At 38.8% G+C, this 24,294-nt stretch overlaps 2 protein-coding genes across 2 annotated transcripts; both read left to right on the forward strand.

The window, feature by feature from the left end:
• Positions 1 to 64: 64 nt before the first annotated feature.
• LOC139442635 (tetratricopeptide repeat protein 9C-like) lies at positions 65 to 7,256 on the forward strand. Its single transcript, XM_071223494.1, has 3 exons — positions 65 to 420; positions 3,849 to 4,019; positions 4,769 to 7,256. The coding sequence occupies exons 1-3, from the start codon at positions 144 to 146 to the stop codon at positions 4,924 to 4,926; spliced, it is 606 nt and encodes a 201-aa protein (XP_071079595.1). The 5' UTR covers positions 65 to 143; the 3' UTR covers positions 4,927 to 7,256.
• A 5,212-nt stretch (positions 7,257 to 12,468) lies between these two features.
• On the forward strand, positions 12,469 to 19,451 carry LOC139442036 (26S proteasome regulatory subunit 4). The gene is made up of 12 exons (XM_071222810.1): positions 12,469 to 12,549; positions 14,481 to 14,537; positions 14,959 to 15,055; positions 15,362 to 15,486; positions 16,033 to 16,218; positions 16,660 to 16,788; positions 16,907 to 17,003; positions 17,406 to 17,494; positions 17,661 to 17,761; positions 18,062 to 18,158; positions 18,535 to 18,744; positions 19,258 to 19,451. The coding sequence occupies exons 1-12, from the start codon at positions 12,469 to 12,471 to the stop codon at positions 19,390 to 19,392; spliced, it is 1,404 nt and encodes a 467-aa protein (XP_071078911.1). The 3' UTR covers positions 19,393 to 19,451.
• Positions 19,452 to 24,294: the final 4,843 nt, after the last annotated feature.

Consider the following 24,294-nt stretch of genomic DNA (forward strand, 5'->3'; position numbering starts at 1 on the left):
CTTTGATAACATATCACTAGAATTTAATGGCTCCGATTGGAAACTAGTATTTACTACCCATGCTTCAAGAAGCTGTCGGATTCGATGTAAACAGATCGGCTTCACTTTGTGTTGTTAATTTCAGTAAGAGATACTGAGCCGTAATGGAGGAAGACGGTGGGAAAGTTCCAGACACAGTTAAACTTTCTAAAGCAAAACATTATAAATCCGAGGGAAATGACGCCTATAAAAATAAAAATTACAGACTGGCCATTGGGAAATACCACAGAGCTTTGTTGCATCTGAAGGGAATAGGTCAGGGTAAAGAATCACTAGCAGCTATGTTCACCGGCCAGGATGAAGATGAAACACACCCAATACCACCAGAAATGATTTTTGAAGTTGGCAACCTCCAATCAGATTGTTATAATAACTTAGCAGGTATATATTCACAGTGAAGTGCTTGTAGAACTAGAACACGAACTCAACGTCCTGTTTCTAAATGATAACCATTGTGAGAAAAAGAAATGGGAAACTAGATAAGTAGCCAAAGTGCTAACACAGTATAGGCATGTGTGAACCATTTCTGTCCTGCATGTAAAAAGCTGTCTACATTAATGTCTGTATATTTTCAGCTTTGTCTATTACTATGATTTTGTAATACCACATTAAAGGGGCACTGATCTAACGCAATTCCCCGGGACTGGTTGTTGCCTTTGTTATTGTTTTTTCCCAGTGAGTACCCGGATGTAGAGCAGAAATCTAGACTAGCTCGCGACCTCTGTTGCGCCATTCGTAAGCGCATTAGTCACTTTTATGGATACCGGTAGTAATAAGAGCGTATGGTCACATTGATCAGCAAAATGGAATACAGTTTTCGAGATAATAAGGAAATGTAGGTATCTTTGTGGGTAGCATCGGTAATGGTGACGAAGTTTTGATAAGTCACTTGCTTGGTAATTTTGCGATTTTCGTTTACACTATTTTGACTTGCAACACAAAGTAAATATTTCATCTGAGCATTGCTTTTTTTATAGTGTGTATATTTTTTTACTGTCAGAATGTGTAACATATTTATTAAACGTCTAAATATTCAGTTATTTCACAAAGTGACTGAACAACATTTCCATCTGTATTATTATGATAACGAATTCCAAACATTTTGATGTTTAATGTCATCACCGAGAGACCGAAAATGTAACGTTGAAAAGTACATTTCTATGTTGTTTGGCTTCTAATCCTACATAATAATCTGTTGTGATGTTTGTAGGCCCTTTTGATCGTCTTAATCAATCTGGACAGATTTTTAGTCAAAATGACATTTTACATTTTACACATTTTATAAATTGCCTGAGAGAATCACATTTTACAAATTGACGGTAATCTATACACGCTTACAAAGGAAATGACCTGTGAAAACAACGTCTATGGCGCATTGAAGAATTTCCCAACCAAGACGTAGAGAAACAAGAACGAATCGGTTCAAATGAAGGAAAACAAAATGCAAATACCATAATTACAACTTACCAAATTTATGTGTATAAATAGGCAGCTTCCTTGTTCGAGTAATGTATCCGTGAATATCCACTCAAAGGAATAATATCCCACTCATCTGCAGCTATACAAAATAACTTATTCGATGTCACGTGTTTCTGTAACTATCAAATATTCTAAAAGATATATATCGTTTCGGGATATTATAACCAGTGTTCGTTTCTCAACTGATCACTTGGATTGTTTCAGGTGTTTCACATAGGTGTCAAGTCTCAAGGGTTGGCTGAGAAAGGCCACGTGACAACTATTTTCATTACGTCCACAGTTCCTAAAAAATCCACTGAGTTTGATAACAATGAGCAACCAATCAACGTATTATCAGTTAACCCTTTGAACAAAGTATGTTGTTTTTACATCGGCACTTCACGCCATGATATGAGTGTATTCCCTTTGTTTTAGTAAACCTAGACATGTAAACACTCACTTTTGACATATCCACTGTGCAAGATAACAGTGATTAATCAATCAACGTATTTTCTGTTAATCCTTTGATGACTAGGAACGATCCGTTGATTTACCAAAAAAAGTAAATCAACTGATCATTCATCTCTTGCTGGGCTGCCACGTGCATATTACATAACGCACATTTCACCTCACTTTAAACCTGCATTTAGATTGAATAATTACCCCAGACACAATAAATGCCAAATGAGAACCTTTGTCAGGTAATCTAAGTGGTGCTAACACTAATTGTACCTGTAATAAATTCATTAACTGAGCATCAAGTGAATGACGACAAATACACAAGTGTAGGGTTATACGAGAAAACGTGGATGACAACAAGGGAGTAGTAATCGTATTATCGACGCAATCCGAAAACCGAAAATGCTTTCACTGCATGGATACTTTTTTTTAGTATTAAACTATAACCATCTGGGGTATTTCCAAATGACGACTTCCGATGAGCTCCGCCGTTCTTTTTGTCTGTTTGTTTAGGCTGAAGAAATTAATTAACATGCGCCCTTTGTCGAATCTTTATAGATCACATTTAACCAATCAGTGTTTATTCAAAAATGCGTAAAACAAATATTGCCTCCAGCCTCCAAGTGTATTTAGCTGTCCTTGCAGACGGTAGCCCAGTCTCTGGTCACGCTCAGTTGCGTTGCGTATCATCCGGGTACTCACGGGGGAAAAAACAATAACAAAGGCAACAACCAGTCCGGGGAATGGCGTTAGATCAGTGCCCCTTTAACATTACAAACAGCTATAATTTCTATCGTAAGATGACAGTCAAAATTTACTGTGAAAAATCAGACTGAAATCAAAGACCATATTTTATGTCATATAGAAAGTATTTACAAACATGAAGAATTGGATTCAAAATATAAGTACATTTGTCAGCATGGTTAGAGCTTGGTGCTTTACCAGGTTACGTATATGATTAGTGATTTCTCATGAAAACATCTGAGCAATAAGTGAAGCTTCTATCAGTTTGCATGTGTCCCTTATGAAAAGGGATGTTTTTACATTATTTGATCGGCAGGTCTGTTTCGTGTTGATCAATTTTGACTGGTACCAAATTCGTCAACATCCAATAAACAAGATAAATACCCTTTGACAGAAGGTATATTGTCATAATTGTCATGACAGTCTTTTGTCTGCTTGCTATTTCTGTTATTGATAAAGGTTGTAATGATAGCAATCTCATAATGGTCTTTTACATTTCCTTCGTGCGAGGTGAACCCTGAGAGAACTTTCACCGCCCAATCTAAATAAAGGCTACATGATTTTTTCAGCTGTCTGCTTTCTAAAATGATCCATCGTCATTTCTTTACTAACTTGATTAAGATTTTTTTATTTGTACAAATGAAAACCCACACAGAACGCAAATGTTCTTTCAATGCTATTCTCTGTTGGGTGTAGATTCCACAGTCAGAAACAATAAGTTAATTGTATGTAATATCCACAACAATGTGATGGAGCTGCTATACTTTCTACTTTTGGACATGCCGTGATATAACTGGAATACTGTTAAAAGCGGCGTTAAACCCAACTCACTCACTCATAATAAATCAGATGTGCTGGTTTGAATGCTTCGCTCTCTCATACCAAGAACTTGGACGCCTCAACACTGATTGGCAGGTTACAAAGTTCACCTGACCACTGACTTGACCTCCTTTGGAGTTGTCGTAGATCTTACACAGAGACTTTTCGTATCGGACTAAAATATCAGATCTTATTGAGATTGTAATTATAGCATGATCACTATTTCACTTGAATTCCAGAACACGGACTGAGAAACAGTGATATACTTGCTATTTTGGACACATTATTTTCCTGTGCATCTAAACATGTTAAAGTGTATCTATTTGTAGCCTGTCTCCTGCAGCAGGGTGATCCCAACTATGGGAAAGTGATAGAGTACTGTGACAGTGTACTTGCAATCCAGGCAGGGAATGTCAAGGCTGTGTACAGAAAAGGACAGGCCTTGTACCACTTAAAAAGATATGAGAAAGCATTAGATGTCTTAAGCCAAGCCAATGAAGGTATTTATGATGTGTGTGGTTAACAGTGTTGTTTTATGTAAGGTTCAATTACTTTTCTATGTTACATTGTATTGTATCCATTGTTGCTTTAATACGATCAGATATGCATAGTTGAATGGCACCAAGAGACATTAATCAGAAGACATTTGATTGTCAATGAAGCATTTTGAATTTTATTATGATTTTAGCAGGAAAAATAGCAATTAGCCATGTTGGCATAGCATATTTCTTATTTAAGTGTTATTGTATTTGAAAACTATGTCCAGGCATAGCTCTATCCACATTGGCATTCATAATTTCTAAATTCATGTTATATAAATATCGATTTATTTTTGCATAAGTGACTTGTATTTCACTGATGACAGAACCAATAAAGAGAAAAAATGTCTTTCATACTTAGTTTATATTATTATTTATTATGCTCAAACAATATCAGTGAATTTAAGAAATTAATTCTTTACCAAAATACCAATTTTGAGCAAAATAACCTTTTATCCCCAGTTTTAATGCCACTGACACTTCATTGGAAATGGGAGATAAAGCCCTGGTGTCAAAAAATATACGGCCTTTGTAATACAACACATTCACCTTCTGGTTAAAGCAAAGCATGTATCCATAAATTCATTTTTTAGTATTGCAAATTACACTTAACTTGAGACGTAGGTCATTATGTAAGATCTTTGAGTAAAACAAGACAATTCTCATCAATAACCAAAGCCCAGAGTTGTAATTTAACAATCTGTTTCCAGAACCATCAGTAAAGAAGTACACAACACTATGTAAAAGAGAACTTCAGAAACAAGAAAAGGAACTGAAAGCTGCTTACAGAGGAATGTTTAGTAAATATTCAAATGACTCAAAAACGACGTCAAGCAAAGACAATGAAGCTGATGCTGATACCAGTTAACAGTTAACAGTCTACCTTGGGAATTACTGCATTGGAGTGCCATGCTTCATGTGTTGTGGATCATCCCAGTGCTCTTTTTGACAGTTTGAAGTAATATACTACTCAAAAAAGTTTAAAAACACTGATTCTTTCAAATTACTATAGTTAATCTGTCATGACAAAAATCTGAAAGGATAATGATTAACTATAGTGATAATGTAATATGACAGAATCAGTGTTCTTTAACTTCTTTTGAATTGTATATCTATGATGATAACAGTCAATATGTGTTGCAAATGCTCCACATTCAGTCAATCATTTTTGTTGGGATGCTGCTCTGATTCTTCGATGCATCAAGATACATCAAGTTTCAATATCGCTATTGCAGCATAGCTTGATGTATTGAAGAATAGGTTGGTCTATTGATATGAAACAAAATGTTTCAAAGGCATTCATTCGTATGATACTCATTTTGTCTGCACAGTAAATTTCAGTTCATCGCAGCATTTTCAGTGTTTGTCATTATCATCGCAGCATTTTCAGTGTTTGTCATTATCATGTTCATGTTTGTAAACTTTCAAATCAAAAACGTGGACCCTGAACCAAAAATAATTTTGGTTTACATTTTTCTCTCTGAAATTCATATGCTCATCAGCATATTTCAATCAGCAATCGCAAGCAACCTCTACCAACCGTCCGGGGATCGCCTCTTTGGTCTAGTGGTAGAGCATCTGCCTGGAGAGCGGAAGGTTTAGGGTCCGATCCCCGGCCGCGTCATACCAAAAAACGTTAAAAGATGCTACTTGTTAATACCCTGTCTGGCCTTAAACTTACTGGTCGGCTCAGAGTCAGTGTATGTTAAACTGTGACATGGTATCTCAGTGGGTGAGCGCTTTGAATAGGTATCAGTCGGGACGAGTACAAGCACACACACATGCACGTCGCTATATAAGTGTAATAATCTTGAACGTGACGATGAACCCCAATTCACCTCACCTTTTCGCATATCATGAAGTTACAGGTCACTTGAAGCAGAAGCATACAAAAATGATTTCTTGTTATGTGTTTTTGTTTGTTTTATATCTGAAAAATATTGTTAATTCTGACTATTGGCACTGTTTCAAAAGCCCTATGATTTAATTAGTGCAAATGTTTCCCACTGACCTCACCCTTTGATTGGGTGGTTATTTGCAAACCGGAATAACTTCCACACAGCAAATGGTGACACATTTACACTTCAGGGTAGATGGAGGAACACATTGTACAGGAACGATTAACATGTTCGAGTTGTGACACGGAAATCTACATGGACCATGTTGACTCAATGATGCCTTTGGCTGTTGAGGCTGTAGTGTCTTCAGAATGATCAATGAAACAGCCAGAATATGCCTTTGACTGTGATGAACACTTTTTGTACAGCATTAAAGAAAATACTACTCAGTTCCTTCATGTCTAATTTGATCACATTTCACTTAAATCTGAGTTGATTTTTCCTTGTTATATTTTCTTGTGAACTTTCCACATGAATCTGAAGTTCAAATCAAAATAATTAAATATTTGGTATGAAACACCACTTGTGAAATATGAATACACATGTGTTTTGTGAGGGATGAATCTTGTAAAAAAATCATTACTGTAGTTAGAAACAATAATCATCCATCAAGGACTTTAAGGAATGTTAATTATCACAATTCTGTATCTAGTGACAATTTGACTTAGTATTACTTTTATATCACATTGAGAATATTTTCACAAACTTTTGAAAAACAACTTCAAGCATAATTACATATTGATTTCTGATAGGAGGTTGCAGAGAAGAGAAGAAGCACTATTACATTATACATGTGTTTGTCGAATTCTTATAGGGTGGTGGGGTTGCCAAGGGGTTAAAGCGTAGCTTGTCACACCAAAAATCTGGGTTCAATTCTCCATGTAGGTGCAAAATGTGAGGCCCATTTCTGGTGTCCCCTGTCGTGATATTGTAGGAATATTGGGGGGGAAAAACGTGGTTTAAAACCCTACTCACTCACTTACTCTAAGACTTACCACATTACTTGAAAGTACTTAGAAAGCTAACAATGCCACAAAAAGATCTGGTATGTCCTAATTGCCTCTTGTGAAATATCTCCTTGTAACCGTCTAGATAAACACTTGGCTTTTCTTTTCTTTTTTGGAGGTTGTTGACCAATGTATTTAATTCAAACATTCCTTTTGTTAAGAAAAATGTTGTTTTTTGTAATCAGTTTGTATGAATGATCATCTGATCCAGTGGGGGCCTGTATGTCGGTGACATATCATATGTTGTCTTTCACCGTTATTTTGTTCAGGTTTCATGTTGTTAAGCCAGCGTAATAAACATCATAATCTCATATTTTGTTGTGTATTTTGCTGATGCAGGATGCAAGTATGTTTGACTTGTTGACTGCTCTCTGCGTGTTGCAACAGCTTGAAATGGAAAAACAACATATGACAATATATTCTGATGATATTTTTTTTAGTTACAATTGTCATTAGTTCTAGAAATTACTACAATGAAAAATGTTGCCTGACTTTTTCTAAAGGTCTGGATAGCTTACATATTCACATTTCTATGAAAATTTCAAAAAGCATCTTAATTATGACTCTTGCTGAAAAGTTCTTTGGTCAGGATTTCGACATTTAGGCCTTAGTTGAGTTTTCAAAAAGTTTTGTGGTAGACATGTTGAGGACAATTACATATTGAGTGAGTGAGTGAGTGAGTGAGTTGGGTTTAACGCCGCTTTGAACAGTATTCCAGTTATATCATGGCTTATCGGCTTAATGTGAGAGGAAAGCTCGAAGTGATGCAGGTCTTAGAGGTTTACCACTTCGATGAAACCCACGAGCACGGGTATGGTGCTGACAAACCTAGAAACATAATCAGGGTGAAATGGGATTCGAACCAACAATCATAGGTTTCTGGCATGCCCAAGGGACGCAACTCTGCACACTGAATCACGGCACCTTAGACGACTGGGCCACCCATGCCCCCCAATTACATATTGTAAGCATCAATGAAAACACGATTTCCGATACAATTCCCTTTTTTTACTTGTACCAGATGTTTCTGTGTGTGATTTTTGTCAGGTGAACAATTAACTTGGCTTTGCAATTGTTTGTGCCACCAGGGGGGCAGGATACGCTCAGCTTTACATTAACACCTGGTAGCATAACTTGATAGTGATTCATAAACACGTGCTTATGATATGGTTTGGATCGTGCAATATACTCTGCTTTTGGAAGATATTTCTTTTGATTATGGAAAGGTTTTTGTCGTTTCTTTTGCCCCTCTGCGAGAAGATGTGACAAACCCTCCATATCGTGTCATTTAGATCGATTTCTCTAAATTATTGGTACTTAGTATTCAGAGAAACATATGTAATGTCTGTGTAAGGAAAACGAACATAAATGGGCAGGTCAGAATGGAATATATGATATATTGTTGTACCTAGGCGTTACACCGAAAGGGGTGTACTGTCTATGGGATATTGTGTTGACTGTAGAGCCCTCGTATCCTTCTTTTAGACAAGGTTGTCAAAGTTCACTAACACGACCTCCAAATGGTTTGTCAAATCTTCAAACAGAAAGGTATAGTAGAAGAGTAAACTATGTGACTGGATGTAAGTTTGACAAGAAGAAAAACAACCTCCCAAAATTTTAATTATATTTACTATAGTTGAGAAAGATTAAATCTGTGGAACAGTGAGCCAAATAATTGAAAAACTAAATCATGTTTACTACAGAACTACTGATGAATCCATCACAGAACTTCCACTTTTGATTATTTACAGACCGATGTCATACAGTTGGAATATTGGTAACAAACAGGATCAGTAGACTCACTTCAACAGTACCCTACATGATCAGTAGACTCGCTTGAGCAGTACCCCTACAGGATCGGTAGACTCGCTTCAGCAATACCCCTACATGATCAGTAGACTCACTTAAGCAGTACCCTACTTGATCAGTAGACTGGTGTCTGCAGTACCCCTACATGATCAGTAGAATCGCTTCAGCAATACCCTACATGATCAGTAGACTCACTCCAGCAGGACCACTGCATTCTACAGGTTGGCGATGGTGTAACGAGGAACGCTGTTGTACTTCTGACCCTCTTTTCCATCACGATGACAACAGCTGTCCCAAGTTAAGGCCTAGATGGGGAAGTAGAGGAATCGCCTGATGCGTCGCATTTGTGAGGTGAGGTGCAATTGGGCTTAACGTCGCGTCCAAGATTATTGCACTTATATAGCGACATGCATGCACGTGTGTGTGACTGCTTGTACTACAGTCCAAATGAGAACGATGAATTGCAAAATAACTCGAAATCCAGAAAAGTGTATGAAACATCAATACGGTACTTGGCCATGAATACCCTGTACTCAACAAAATCTGAATTTTGTTTAATTTAAGACCCATGACGGATGAAGTTCTTTAAGAAACTTTCATGTAATTTTGTATAGAAATGTGTACATGATACGTAGGGGGACAAACCGTGGAAGGAATTGCTACCACGTGCCAAGATTGACAAGAAATCAGCGACACAAGCCCTTGGACGATTGCAAGCTGGAAAAACCGCCAGGCAAGTAGCCAATGCATTTCAAGTCCACGTAAGGACCATATACAGGCTCCAGCAACAGTGCCGGACCACCAACACTACAGATGACCGACCTCGTAGTGGAAGACCAAAGGTCACCACCCGACTTCAGGATCGTCAGATTGCGCGACAGCATCTTCAAGATCGCTTTATTACTGCTTCGGAAATTGCTCGACAGACCATGGGGACTCGTGGGGTGGTCCGAGCATAATGGTGTGGGGTGGAATTCCATGGTCTTGCACAGAGAGTCGGCCCTGTGGTCTTCCAGAACATCGGTCCAGGGAGAGGCAATGGTGTCACAGCAGCTCGGTACATTGATCAAGTCTTGTGACCACACATCATTCCTCATTTTGGCACATCGCCGCAACTACGAGTGTCGGCATGATAACACCCGTAACCACACTGCGAGAGCAACAAGAGACTTCCTCCAGCAGAATGGCATCAGAACCATGCAGTGGCCTGCCCTCAGTCCCGATTTAAATCCCATTGAGCACCTATGGAACGAGATTCAAGGACGGCTGAAAGACGTCCGACCAAGGCCGACAACTGCAGCTGAACTGCGTCAGGCGTTCCTCAGAGTTAGGGCTCAAGTGCCTATGGCCTTCATCAACCGCCTATATCTATTCCATGTATCGACGTTGCACGGCAGTCATCAATGCAGATGGCGGACACACGAGATACTGACTTGTGATGCCATTTTCTCAGAGACTAGTGTTGTGTTTCACTTTAAGAACATTTGACACTTTAATTTCAACCTTGATAATCAGTTTTGCCAAGTTTCATCTTTTTAATATGTCTCAAAGTATGGTTACAGTGCTTGGACAAATAAGGTTTCTCATATTATCTATCCATTGTGACGTTTCTATTGCGGTTCAGTATATATTAATTAATTATAACTTCGACTTCTTACAACGCCAAATTGCCCCGGTTGACATCGTCTTCTTCGGGACGTAGGTGTATCCTTCAGTGTCGACCAACTTAGGCTTCCTTCTCTTGCTGGCACTCGCGACGATCTTGAAGTTGGTGGGGTCGACGTGACGTTGTTCCACTATCTCTGGATCTGGGTCGACCAAGGAATATTCTTGGCCTAAATGGAACATGCAGTCTATGGTGTCGTCTCCAGACAACGGATCGTGGGGCGTCGGTCCTCCATTAAGTCGGCGGAGATGGAGATTGGGGTCGGTTGGAGGTCTGGCAAGGGGGGAAAACATGCACGACAGACGTGTCCATTCCAAAGTCATCAGACGTTGGTAGCTTTCCTGTAGTCTTTACGACTAATTCCTGTACAAGGGATTCGATACTGCCACTTGTCACACTTGTCACAAGCTATGTACAGCCCAGTCTCATTAATATCAGATCTTAGTTCTCGCTACAGCTAAACAAAGATCTGAGGACATCCCATTAAGGGTCACGTCACAACTTTTCATCCGACCAGTCAGAGCGTCGCTTACCAGATCTTGAAAGTGACAGTCGGAAAGTGATTTCTAATCGTGCAGCCTCGAAAACTTTAAAACGGGTTATTCCGAACGATAGTTACGGGCTTAACGACTGAATGCATACAATCTAGACCATATTCTAGCCATTCGAGAATGTTCTTTTGTTCTGGTTTCAAATTTTTAAGCGAGAAATTGTCAAAATATGTTTCGAAGCGTAGTCGCCAATTTGAAATTAGTGCCGTAAAGCACGAGAAAGCAGAGTGGATTGTCAGATACTACAGTGTGGGGGTGCACGGGTGGCCCAGTCGCCTAAGGCGCCGCGATTCGCTGTGCAGAGTTGCGTCCCTTCGTCACACCAGAAACCTATGATTGTGGGTTCGAATCCCGGTTCACCCCGATTATGTTTCCAGGTTTGTCAGCACCATACCCGTGCTCGTGGGTTTTACCGAAGTGGTAAACGTCCGAGACCTGCATCACTTCGGGCTTTCCTCCCACATTAAGCTGACACCCGCGATATAACTGGGATACTGTTAAAAGCGGCGTTAAACCTAACTCACTCACTCACTCTCACGAAATCCATTCACTCACGATAGATACTGATTGTCAAATCGTAAAATCTCTTTACGCTAATCAACGTGATTACTATACTCACTCCACACACTGCATGATAGGTGTTCACGTCTTTAATCAAGAATAATAACTGACAAAATTGTTTTCATCGAGTTGTTACTGCTCGTGATGGAGAATATTTTGGACTACATCAAGACCGGTTGTGCTGTGTTCAACATTACATGTATTTCTTATGGATTTTATTCACATCGCAAATCATATATATTTTTTCAACATTTGAACAAACGATAAATTCTCCTGTTGAATTCACTTCGCCCCAGCATAGTGGCACATGAAGATAATAAAAATGATAAACATTATATTTTGTGAAACCATGGACCCTAATTAAGTGTCCATGGTGAAACATATTAACTTTTGATTAAACGTTATAATTTACGTTCATGAAAAGTTATTACAAATAATTTATTTCAAAGTACATACTCATCGGATGTAACAACCAGTCCCGGGGAATTGCTTTAGATCAGTCTCTGCAATTCTTCCTTGACTTCGGGATCTGACCGGAGGCAGTAAACCGATCAGTCTGGCCCATGGTCGCACGACCGCACGTTATTTTTTCCCGCAAATTTATAGAAAGACCTAGCCGAGAGCCGCGATGGAGTACTGCAGTGATGTAGAGTCATGTCTTGACTATAGGTCCCCATCGCGGCTCTGGGCTAAGAAAGCTCTAGAGTCAAAAGTCAGTGTTCAGGCGGTTCTTACTCTAGATCTAGAACAGAATTACTAATTTCCTAGCTTTAGACAGAGATCTTGCGAGATCCGAGTTGTATGCAACTCCGCCGTGTGAATTCTGAATTGCACACAGCTTCAGTCCCTACAACTAATTGCATACAATAAGTTGTATCAACTAGTTGTACCGTGTGAATGCCTGTGTAAACTTTAGGTATGAGAGTTATCCCTACGGTGTTATTTTCGATAGGTGGCGCTTGTTTGCGTCTGCGCAGACCTTCGTATCCTGTGAAAATGGTGAGACATGGAATGATTCTTTTGATATATTTTGTTTTCAGTTTCCATTGCTCATAAATTTGTGTTTATTTATCCTCATAGATGACGTACAGCACACTTTTATCTAAGTTGACTGAATATACACTATGGGCATATAACCTATTATTTTCTTTCATCTCATAGTCAGAGCTTCGTAAGCATTATTTGCTGAATCACAACGAGGTTTGTCTCCTATTTTCGTGGGCATTTTAACATACAAAAGTCGAAGGTTTAAAAATAAGATTATTTACTGGCCACGGGGACTACTACCCGGCCCAAGTACCCTAAAAGTCCCACAGCTTATTATGGTCTATCAGTTCTTCAGCATGTTCAGTATTCTCAAAACAAATCCCACTAAATCGATTGATAAATTATATAGGTCCTATTGGATAAACAAGCTTGTCCGTCAAACATGTTGCAGACTTGTGTCTTTCGTTGAAATTCTTGTTAAATTAGGATTTGGGTCAACTATACTGGATACTGACATATTTTTCACTGATTGTTTACATGTATAAGATATCACGGAGAGCAATGTTGTTGATGAGATGTTGATGTTCACTTTTTTATGTTTGGATTGATATTCAATTTAGAGATACCATACAAACGCCAGCGGAGTTATTTTTCTGTCTTTTTTTTTAGCTTTATCACACTGTTTTTTAAAATAGTAGGGGGCCCGTGAAGATCCGGTGTATAATAGGTCTTCAGCAACCCATGCTTGCCGTAAAAGGCGACTGTGACTAACGGGATCAGGTGGTCAGACTCCCTGAGTTGGTTGATGCATGTCATGGATCCTAATTGCGAGGATCCTATTTGATGCTCATGATGTCAAACACTGATTTGCCTGGCCCAGACTCAATTATTTACAGACCACCTTCATATAGCTGGAATTTTGCTGAGTACGACATTAAACAACCAACAAAATGAAATAGTGTGGCTTGTATGTATGGCTTCATTACTAGGGTCAAGCATCTGTACCCATGCTTCACATACGTAATGGCCTATCAAAAATGTTCCAGCGAAAACAAGCATCATGGCATTGTACTTTTAACGTTACTTTTTTTCGCATGAAATTACGCTCTTTTTACCCCTATGATTACTCCAAAGCTTCAATTAGGCTTGGCATCTCTTGGTGTTGATAGGGGTCATGTCAATTAAGCGGGTCATACATTTTAGCATAAATCACATTTGCAGTGGTGTTATTGTTCACATTGTAACAGTATTGATAGTTTTTTTTGGGGTACTCAATTCATTTTCTCCCAATGGGTCCAGTTTGTTGGGTATTTTTACACCCATTAGTAGACAGGTGACTTCTAATTTGTATTATTCACTTCAGTAGACATGGTAAAGTTCATATATGGGTGATGCATGCACTCAATCCGTAAATAAAGATGTGTTAAAGAAATACATGTCAGGTATGGATGCAGGCTGAGATGGCTACACTTGGTATTTATGTCGAGTTTTATTGTAGTATTGGGTTTTGGAAATATTTAATGCATATTTGTACACATGCCTCGGCAGTGGTATACTAAAAGACGTTATAAGATGGTATTTGTTACCCTGTCTAGCGCCCAGCTTTAGGAGGTAAAACAAGTCAGTATGTGTCTTTAGTGGGGTATTCATTTAAAACTGTGGCATGGCATCTCAGTGGGCTAGCACTATAACATTGGCTTTAGCCCAGACTAGTACAAGCAGCCACACACACTTGTATGCACATCTCTATGTACACTGATATAAGCATGATAAGTGCAATAATCTTGTACACAATCTTAAACCCCATTTCACCTCACCTTGTATGCAAGCAACTAAATATTAATTGAGCTGTGGTTATTTGCTTTACATTAATACACAGCTTTCCTGTCTTTTATCATGTTTATATACAATACCTTATGAAAGTGTAATTTCTTCTGTTGCAGGGTCAGAAGCAGTCTGGTGGAAGCGGTGGACAAGGTGGTGATAAGTCTGATGACAAGGTATTTTGCTTTGATCTTTGATCATGATCAGTTTTGATATTTGTACACATAGTTCTGGAATAGGAACATGACGAAAAATAAATGCTGAGTGATCCATGACTAGCAAAAAGACTTTTTATTAACATGATTAACATGATTTAGTACAAATACTGATGGTAATGATCAGTTTTACCTTTTGGCATTGTGTGTAAAAGAAAGAACAAGCACTTCTAGACAATTTATTCAACTGTGACATAGGACTTCTGGTTGTCTTTCAAATGTGTTTTGCGTAATGTTGCCAACTCTTGGGTATGTGCTAGAACTTTTATGGAGCTGTAATATGTAGGTACAGTAATAAAGCAACAGCAAACATTTGGTTCCTTGTTTTTGTGGAATGCATGTAAAGAGTAGCATTTGTCATGTTTGTATCTGTATTTTTCAGGATAAGAAAAGGAAGTATGAGCCTCCAGTTCCAACACGTGTAGGCAAGAAGAAGAGGAAAGCAAAGGGCCCTGATGCCGCAACCAAACTTCCACAAGGTGCGTATCCAATGTGGTCTCATATTGTCATCCAGACATTTGCTAGATTATAAGATATCATTATCAGAACAGCTCCCTCCTCTCTTGCTTGCCGTGGAGCCAGGTTAAATCAAGAGGTCAGACTCAGTGACTTAGTTGATTGCATGTCATATACTCATCAGTTTGAGACATTGCTCATAATTTCAAGCTCTGGTTTGTGTGGTCCAGACTCACTTATGTTCAGGTGACTCAGATAAAGTTGGGATATTGTTGAATCATTCATTATATTTGTAATTGCTAACTCACTCATTTTGATTTATTATTTAGTAACCCCCCACACAAGATGTCGACTAAAGTTATTAAAGCTAGAACGAATCAAAGACTACTTACTGATGGAAGAAGAATTCATCAAGAACCAGGAAAGACTGAAGCCACAAGAAGAGAAACATGAGGTAAGTCTCACTGGCAGTGCTTCTATTCTTCACCAATACTTCTACTTTAGTGGATAGAACAATTTAGCATAAACAGTCTGTGCCTAAAGCATTTGAGTCCACAAGACCAAACTTACCCTTAGGCTTATGCATCGTTTTCAGTTTTTTTTACATTTGCTTAACTCAGACCGGTGAAGATCCGGATCCGGGTTAGAAATGATCTTCAGTATTATGAGGCCACTATGCTTGTTGCAAGAGGCGACTGGCGGGATTGGGTGGTTAGGCTCGCTGACTTGTATTGTGCATGTCATCATATCCCGGTTGCGTAGATCCCAGTTGCATATGATTGATTGTCTGGTCCCGACTCTGATTATTTACAGACCACCATCATACAACTGGAATACTGCTGAGTGTGGTGTTATGCAACAAAGACAGAAAGAACTTTACTCTAGTGACAAAAGTTACAAACTGCATAAGTTCTTTGTCAGTACTTTTGGTTGTAAATTGTAGTAAACTCAGATATGAAAAGTGTAATGTTTATTCTAGTTTTTCTGATTGTGATTTCAGGAAGAGAGATCGAAGGTTGATGAGCTGCGTGGTTCTCCAATGTCAGTGGGCAACCTGGAGGAGATCATTGATGACAACCACGCTATTGTATCCACGTCAGTTGGCAGTGAGCACTATGTCAGCATCCTCTCCTTTGTTGATAAAGATCAGCTGGAACCAGGATGTTCAGTCTTGCTCAATCATAAGGTAAACAATATTACTGAATTGTCACTAGACTTGGCAGGATTCATTTTCTTCATTTGAGAAACAATATTATTAACCATTAACATTGTCAGTTATTTATCTTCCGTGACAGACTTGTCGTTTAAGGTATTAAATGAAGTTATTTGGGATTCATTCCCAAAACAATATTAGAATACTGCCTTTTCCCATTATAATCGTGTTAGAAATGCCCAGGTCATATTAACTGGCACACGAGTCAATTGACTATAAAAGTCCATAATAAGACCTTGCCGAAGTGGTCAGCAATTTCAGAGTTATGTTTCGACTGGACTAATAAGTCTATGCATAGTCAAATCAAAAAAGCGTAATTTAATGTATGTAACGTTACCATTAACATAAGCATGAAGCTTTGTTGAAATTTCGAGAACTTTGGGCTACAAGTGTTGCCATTCCTGTGTCTGCCAGGTACATGCTGTGGTGGGAGTGTTGTCAGATGACACTGACCCTATGGTGACTGTCATGAAGCTGGAGAAAGCTCCTCAAGAAACATATGCGGACATTGGTGGGCTTGATAACCAGATACAAGAAATCAAGGTATTCACAAACTTTCATTTATTCCTTTCAGAAGTGGATTGTCACTGATTCTTTAATAACAATGGTATGAATTTGTGTTGTTAAAGGTCCTTGATCAAATGTTTCCCGTGTATTGCAGGAGTCAGTTGAACTGCCCTTAACCCACCCTGAATACTATGAAGAGATGGGCATAAAGCCTCCAAAGGGAGTCATTTTGTACGGCCCACCTGGGACAGGTATGTCATGTAAATAAATCTGTACTTTAAACAACACACTCATTCAAGGAATGAAAACTGAGTACAAATGCAACAGGGTAACCTGTTTCAAGCTGTTGCTAGAAACAAGTCCGATTTCTTCTTTGAAATACTCATAAAAACAAAAAGCTGTCAAGGGAAAATTATTGTTACAATTGTTTTGTACTTACCCTTAAAGAGTGTGTAGCCTTATTATTTGGCAGTCCCTGCACATTTGTTTCAAGTCAGTCAAGAAACCATTTTGTCATTCTGCTGCTTTGACTAAATATGGGTACATAGGGAAACATTGTCTCCATGTAAGATGTGTGTACAATTATGTAGGGCAATAAGCACCTATGGACAAGTACTGAAGGTTATGTTTTGGAATATTTTGTACATTTTCAGGTAAAACTTTGCTAGCCAAAGCTGTTGCCAATCAGACTTCTGCTACTTTCCTGCGAGTTGTTGGATCTGAACTTATACAGAAATATTTGGTAAGTAAAGCAGTCTTTTAGCATTTTGCCATTAGTGTGAAGCGTTTGCCTAGTAGTTACAGTTTGTATTAAGAAGGGTTGCTGCTAAGCTAATCAATCTTCTTCGTCAGCTGCAAGAAGAGACATCTAGTCAAATACTTAAGTTCATTCGTTGTCATTGTTCCAGGGAGATGGACCAAAACTTGTTCGAGAGCTCTTCAGGGTTGCAGAGGAACATGCCCCATCTATAGTATTTATTGATGAGATTGATGCTATTGGAACTAAGAGGTAGGTCGAACTATGCTTGACAGGACTTATGTTGTGTTTGTTTCATCTGTCTGCATTTATCACTTAAATGAGCAAGAATTTGGAGGGGCGGTTTGGTAGCCTAGTGGGTACAATGTGTGAAGTCCATTTCTGGTGTGCCTCACCTTGAATCAATATTTGCTGGAATTTTGACAAAAGTTGCGTAAACAATACTGTGTGTAATACATTGGATTAATTTCAATGTCGTCAAAATCAAAGTATTACTAGACGTGCATTGGTGGCATTGCATGGTATTTAGTGAGATCTTTGGAACTGTTCCAGGTACGACTCTAACTCTGGGGGCGAGAGAGAAATCCAGAGAACTATGTTGGAGCTGCTAAATCAACTTGATGGTTTTGACTCCAGAGGAGATGTCAAGGTATGTGATAACTGATTGTTAAATCAGTTGACCTTTGACATGATTAACATTGTATAAGTTCACTCAAAATTATAGAAATCTGTGTGCTCTGTTACAGTTTTCATGAGTGTTAGTTGATTTGAGCTCCCAGGTGTTTATTATAGGGACTATAAAACAAGTAACTTTCTCATATAGATTCTCTCACAAGACTTTGTTCCTATATAAAATCTTCTCAACTACTTCATTATGAACAGCTGTTTACAAGATAAAATTTCTGATGCAGTATTAAACAATATCCAGTCACCCATTGAACTAGTTACTATTGAAGCTGCAAACTCAAATACTATAAGATATTTTTTCACATGAATCTTCATTTGTCACCCACTGTGTGTTACAGGTGGTAATGGCTACCAATCGTATTGAGACTCTGGATCCAGCTCTGATTCGTCCTGGTCGTATTGATCGAAAGATCGAGTTCCCACTCCCTGATGAGAAGACAAAGAGGAGGATTTTCACCATCCACACTAGCCGCATGACCCTCGCTGGTGATGTCAACATAGATGACTATGTCATGGCTAAAGATGACCTGTCAGGGGCTGATATCAAGGTTGGTATAACTGCATGATTTTGACATAAACATTAACATAAACATAAACCTTACCTATGTATAACTTTCCCAGCTACCTGGAACCCTATCGAGTGCTGAGTCTGTGGTCATGAGTTACAGTGGAGCAATTTTTTCTTTTAGTTCAAGGTTAAAATAGCTCCATGTATGTCATGAGAGCTGACTTAAATCAGAATCAAAGCCAAGAGGATACAGGCTGATTTTGTGGCTTTAAAGCCTAGCAGGTCCAGGCTGATTTTGTGTCATTATTCACCAACAGTGTGGATAGTAGCTCTGGCTGTTGACCACTAGTTTCCCTGGAGACATGCTCTAATATTTACAGGACACTGTTGCACATTTGAATTAATTCAAACACCATGCTGACCAAGCATGTATTGTGTTTCTGCTAAATTTAAATGCACCTTCATTTCAATAAAGACACAGACAAATATTACATTAATAATTAAATATAGACTCTCCTGTAGCTGCTGGCTAACTTGCCATGTCCTGTTCCAGGCTATCTGCACTGAAGGTGGTTTGCTGGCTCTGAGAGAGAGGAGAATGAAGGTAACAGCAGAGGACTTCAAGAAAGCCAAGGAGAATGTTTTGTACAGGAAGAATGAGGGCACCCCAGAGGGTCTATACCTGTGATGTGTCAATGTATTCATGTGTATGTATTGTACTGAGTGGGATGTCACTCACCATAAACATTATCATCAAATAAATTCTTTGTCTTTCTTTGCCTGATTAACATTGGAGAGTTGAATAAGAAGCCATGGGTTTGATTTCCTACATTGGTACAGTTTGTCATGGGATTGGGTACTGTTCATCAGTCAAGTTTGTTTCCAGGCAGCCTATTCAAGAAGCTGCCTTTGCTAAGACTTACAGCCTATATTACAATTACATTTGTCATAAGAGCTATTCTTGAAGCTGTCTTAAACCTATCGCAACATTGTCTTTCTTACCAAACAAATTAGCTAAGACAGTGAGCTCTTTTGAAAGGAAGTAATATGAGCTTTGTGTTTCCCAATGACGTCATCGATTTTTCAGGGAATTCTCTAGATTGAAATAATATAATTTCCTTTTATCAAATTTCATATAACTTTTGAAGATAAACAATTAAACCCCTATTGAAGATAAATGTTGATGTTATGATTAATGCTGTTGCCTCACGTTATTGTTAAGTACATTTGATCAATGAAGCTGTTGTCCTTTATAGTAGATATAGTAAGCATTGAAGATTGATATATAGAAAGGATGATTCTGAAGGAAAACGAAAATGTGATAAATTAGGGTGCAAATGCGTTGCTAGTGTTTCAACCGTAATAAACAACCGTTTTTTATGTAACATTTTGTAGGGAATGATTGTTAAGCTTTCATCTGCTTTGGACTCACTGTTAGGCTTAAGTCATAATCGGTAAATACGATGTTTCAGGGGTGTTTGCTGAGATCTGTTTGTTCATTCTTTTGAAATTGCCAGTAGAAAAACACTCGATTTTGTGGTCAGAAATTACCCATATTGACAAATCGTTTTCTTCGACATACTGACTTTTGGCTGCCATTGTACCTGTCGTAAGCTCCTAAGACAGGTCCGAACTTGTCCTTATTTTTGTCAAAAACTTAAGATAACTTAGCACTGAGACAGCTCCGAGAATAGACTTAGCTAAGATATTTTAAGCTACGACACCTTACGCCAACGTCAGCGCTAAGATTGTTTTGTGAATGAACTGATATCTATAGCTATTTAATTTTTAAAATAATTCTGTCAATTTTACCGGTACAATTCACACGCTACCATAACACCAGAACTTCTGGAATAACAGTTATCTCCGTTACATCAGTACCAAGACATCTTTACTTCGTGACTGCCACCACACTCAGAAATGACCTGGGGGACAGTGCGTAATCGTCCACATGCATTCTCATCCATATGACCCGACATCACAGGCAGACAGGCTTTCCTCCCACATTAAGCTGACACGCCGTGATATAGCTGGAATACTGTTAAAAGCGGCGTTAAACCCAACTCACTCACAGGCAGACACGTTTGGCTTGGGCTTCAGATCATGTCATTTTGACAGACCAGGACTGGGCTCCAGTACTATTCACTGATGAATCGAGATATTGTCAACCAAATCATAGATTTAAGGATTTCAACGTAGCCGATCATGACCAGTATACCAGAGACCACTGTCTGCATGGAGTTTTCAGTCCGGTCACCAGAAAACAACAGATCACGCCCCGTCCTTCCGACAACTACTGAACTCAGCAATGCACTTACTGAAGAGAGGACCAATTTTCCCTTGGCAACCAACCAGACACTTATTGGGAGCATAATACGACGGTGCCAGGCTGTGATCGCATCGAGTGCATCACATACACGCTCTGACAGTTGTGTTGTTGTTTTTATAAACGTCAATGACCTGCTTCCCGTCGGGCGTTCCTCCTACATGAGCGGACACGCCTTGATACAACTGATATATTGTTCAAAGCCGCATGACACGACTCGCAAACTCAAAATCGGTCAACTTGAAACTATCAAATGGAAAGTAAAGTAAAAGAAGCGCCCGTCAAATGTACTTGTGTAGGACGAAATGGAGCATGAATGTATTTGTGTGTGTGTGTGGGGGGGGGGGGGGGGGGGGGGGATCATTTGTTTGAATGTATGAATTCGTCTGATAAATGTGCTTCTAATATAGGATGCTGTGCAGCTGATACTACAAAAACAACCTCAAGTTAGGGCTTAATGTTTACAATCGATGCAACATCGTCCGCAAATACTTAATTCAGCTTTGGAAAAGCAAGCATCAAATGGCATTTCTAACAATCAATTGTAAAATGCAAACTTCAACCTTCAGTTAAATATTCAAGTGACACTGACATGAAATTTTAGCTTTCGCAAATAGTCGTATATTTGCTGGTTCATAAGACATAGTTAAAGAATGTACAAGACATGTTATTTATTGTCACCAGACATCACCAAGCTGTTCTTATGACGGATGTTTATTTTTGTTGACCCAGGACCAGTGGTATATAAGATGAAATAATACCACCTACCCAATTTGGGAATTTGGTTTACATTTAAGAAAGGCATCACCAAGACCCAGGACCAGTGGTATATAAGATGAAATACTACTACATACCCAATTTGGGAATTTGGTTTACATTTAAGAAAGTCTCATTGATACACGAAACATAAACACAGACACAGATACAAGCTAATATGAAATATAACAAGACATGAATGGCTATACAACGACCTTAGCACTCCACATTAGAAAGATATAAATAAAAAATAAAAACAATAAAAATTACTTCTTTTCTCTCAAATACGTGTCGCCACTGAGCAGCGCCGCCCCGTCAATCCCCGTGGAATCCCCGCCCATTCTATAAACTAAACGAATTCATACGACATTCATTTTTAAAGTTTAACAAAATTCTAAGAATCTTTGTGAATAGCGCCCATGGACCTCGTTCCATAAAGGGATCTTGCCTCTACGACTATCCAAGTCTATGTTCGGGTGTGGGAGTTTCACTTTGTGGATTTATTTGTTTGTTTGTTGTTTAACGCCGCACTCAGGAATATTCCAGCTATATGATGGCGGGCTATAGATAATCGAATCTTGACAAGATAATCCAGTGATTGATATCGTGAAAGCAATCCACGCCATCGGGTTATAATGACAGCTATCAACCAAGTCAGCGACTCTGATAGAGATGGTATATTTTTCACTACGGCATATAACAAGTTTCACACTCAAGAACTGAAATCTTCTCGCTGGTATTTTATGATCTCGTGTTCAGTCACGAGACTTACCAACATATAAATTTGCCTTGTCATACTGCAAAATGAAAAGGAGGACCTTTCGGTGTCTGTTGCTCTGTCACACACAGTTAATCAGTTGTCTTTTTGTCCTTTCTCTATCTGATTCATGTCTTTGCCTTGGGGCCATTATTTCTGCCTGAATATACTGCAACGAAGAACGCAATCACGACATGGTTCAAGTCTTCCTAAAGATCGATCTGGTGTTCTTGAAAACCTCATGAATTACCTTGAGGTTTATGGACGCACCATTAAAAATATTTATTTTTCAGACTGTTAAATAAAAAGAAATTGCCTGCCACAAAAATTTCATTGTAGCAAGGTGTTTTTCTTTTTTTAAAATCAAGCTCATGGTTTTAAATAAACAAATATCAGATTTTGTAGCTGTAACTAAAAACGTAACTGATCTCGATACAAAATCCCCCCTGCCCAGAATATCAAATGGTCGGTCCTTAACTGTGAACGAATTAGCCTGTTTTTGAACAATCGGTGTAATTATTGCCCCTTGGGTGTAGAGTACAAGTGTTCCTAATTACGAATGAAAATTATACATAGGTTGGAACATGATCACATATAAAAGTTGGCTCTGTGCGGCGTTATTATTAGTGTCAGCGTTAACCCTAGTCCTCTCCCAGACCCTAGAGAATATATTAAGAAAGGGATCCAATTCAATTCTACGATGATTTGGCAAGTCTAGATTGCCCCAGCTCCTGAAATTCAGCATTGTTCTGTGCTACATTTCGATCTGATTTTATATTTTGTAGAAATGTATTTTTAGATAAGACAACTATATTTCTGGGACTAAATGTTAGTCTAGGCTAACCCGAGTTATCCGTCTTACATACCCCTCTTCACCTCAGAATTCTATAGTCAGTCTCAGTACTCGAAAAAGTAGGAGACTTGGGGGAGGGGTGGGGGGTTCCTGAATGCTAAATTTAATTTCACCTGATAATTTCACTTCAGAGACTATATGTTAGTCTAGGATAATCATAACCGCGTATTGCTAAAGTTAAAAACCCTGTTTGTTCCTCTAGTGGCCATCCCAGTATATGAACATTCCGAGGGTAGAAAGTGTACGAGTTCAGTCATACAACAGACTACATGTCTTTTTAATGTATCCCAATGTGTGTTGAATATTGGCTACTTGTCCTTATAAGAGTGAGTGAGTATGGCTTTACGCCGCTTTTGGCAAGATTCCAGCAATATCACGGCGGTTGACACCAGAAATGGGCTTCACACATTGTACCCATGTCGGGAATCGAAACCGGGTCATCGGCGCAACAAGCGAACGTTTCACCACTAGGCTACCCGACCGCCCCTATCCTTATAAGAAAACAACCTTTTTGAACACCTTATAACCTTTTCACCTTCAATAAAAAAAAATGTATTTTTAATCTGGACGAGTCAATTCTTCGTTTTTTGGCCATATTCTAGCTGTTATATTGGTAATATAATTAGGTTGTAAATATTGGGTAAAAGTTCTGATGAAGCGTTAAGCAATAATCATCCCCTAAAACAAATGACTTATTGTCTGACACGTTAATTTATACAGGGAATACCTTAAAAGCATGAAACTTGATACAGTTGTAGGTAATGGCATTCCAAATATGGGGCCACCAAAATTAATTCAATATGGCCGCCAAATCCAATATGGCCGCCATGGTGGAATGAATCCACACTCGATTATTTACAGACCGACGTCATTTAGCTCCAATATAGCTGAGCGCGGC

Source organism: Haliotis cracherodii, unplaced genomic scaffold (genome assembly GCF_022045235.1).
Source record: "Haliotis cracherodii isolate W230 unplaced genomic scaffold, xgHalCrac1.p SCAF_5, whole genome shotgun sequence".
Lineage (NCBI taxonomy): Eukaryota > Metazoa > Mollusca > Gastropoda > Lepetellida > Haliotidae > Haliotis > Haliotis cracherodii.

Coding starts and splice junctions, on each gene's coding strand:
- LOC139442635 (XM_071223494.1), top strand. CDS start 144: ATGGAGGAAGACGGTGGGAAAGTTCCAGACACAGTTAAACTTTCTAAA. Junction 421..3,848: donor TTGTTATAATAACTTAGCAG/GTATATATTCAC, acceptor ATCTATTTGTAG/CCTGTCTCCTGCAGCAGGGT. Junction 4,020..4,768: donor CTTAAGCCAAGCCAATGAAG/GTATTTATGATG, acceptor ATCTGTTTCCAG/AACCATCAGTAAAGAAGTAC.
- LOC139442036 (XM_071222810.1), top strand. CDS start 12,469: ATGAGAGTTATCCCTACGGTGTTATTTTCGATAGGTGGCGCTTGTTTG. Junction 15,056..15,361: donor CGCAACCAAACTTCCACAAG/GTGCGTATCCAA, acceptor TTTATTATTTAG/TAACCCCCCACACAAGATGT. Junction 18,159..18,534: donor ACTCCAGAGGAGATGTCAAG/GTATGTGATAAC, acceptor TGTGTGTTACAG/GTGGTAATGGCTACCAATCG.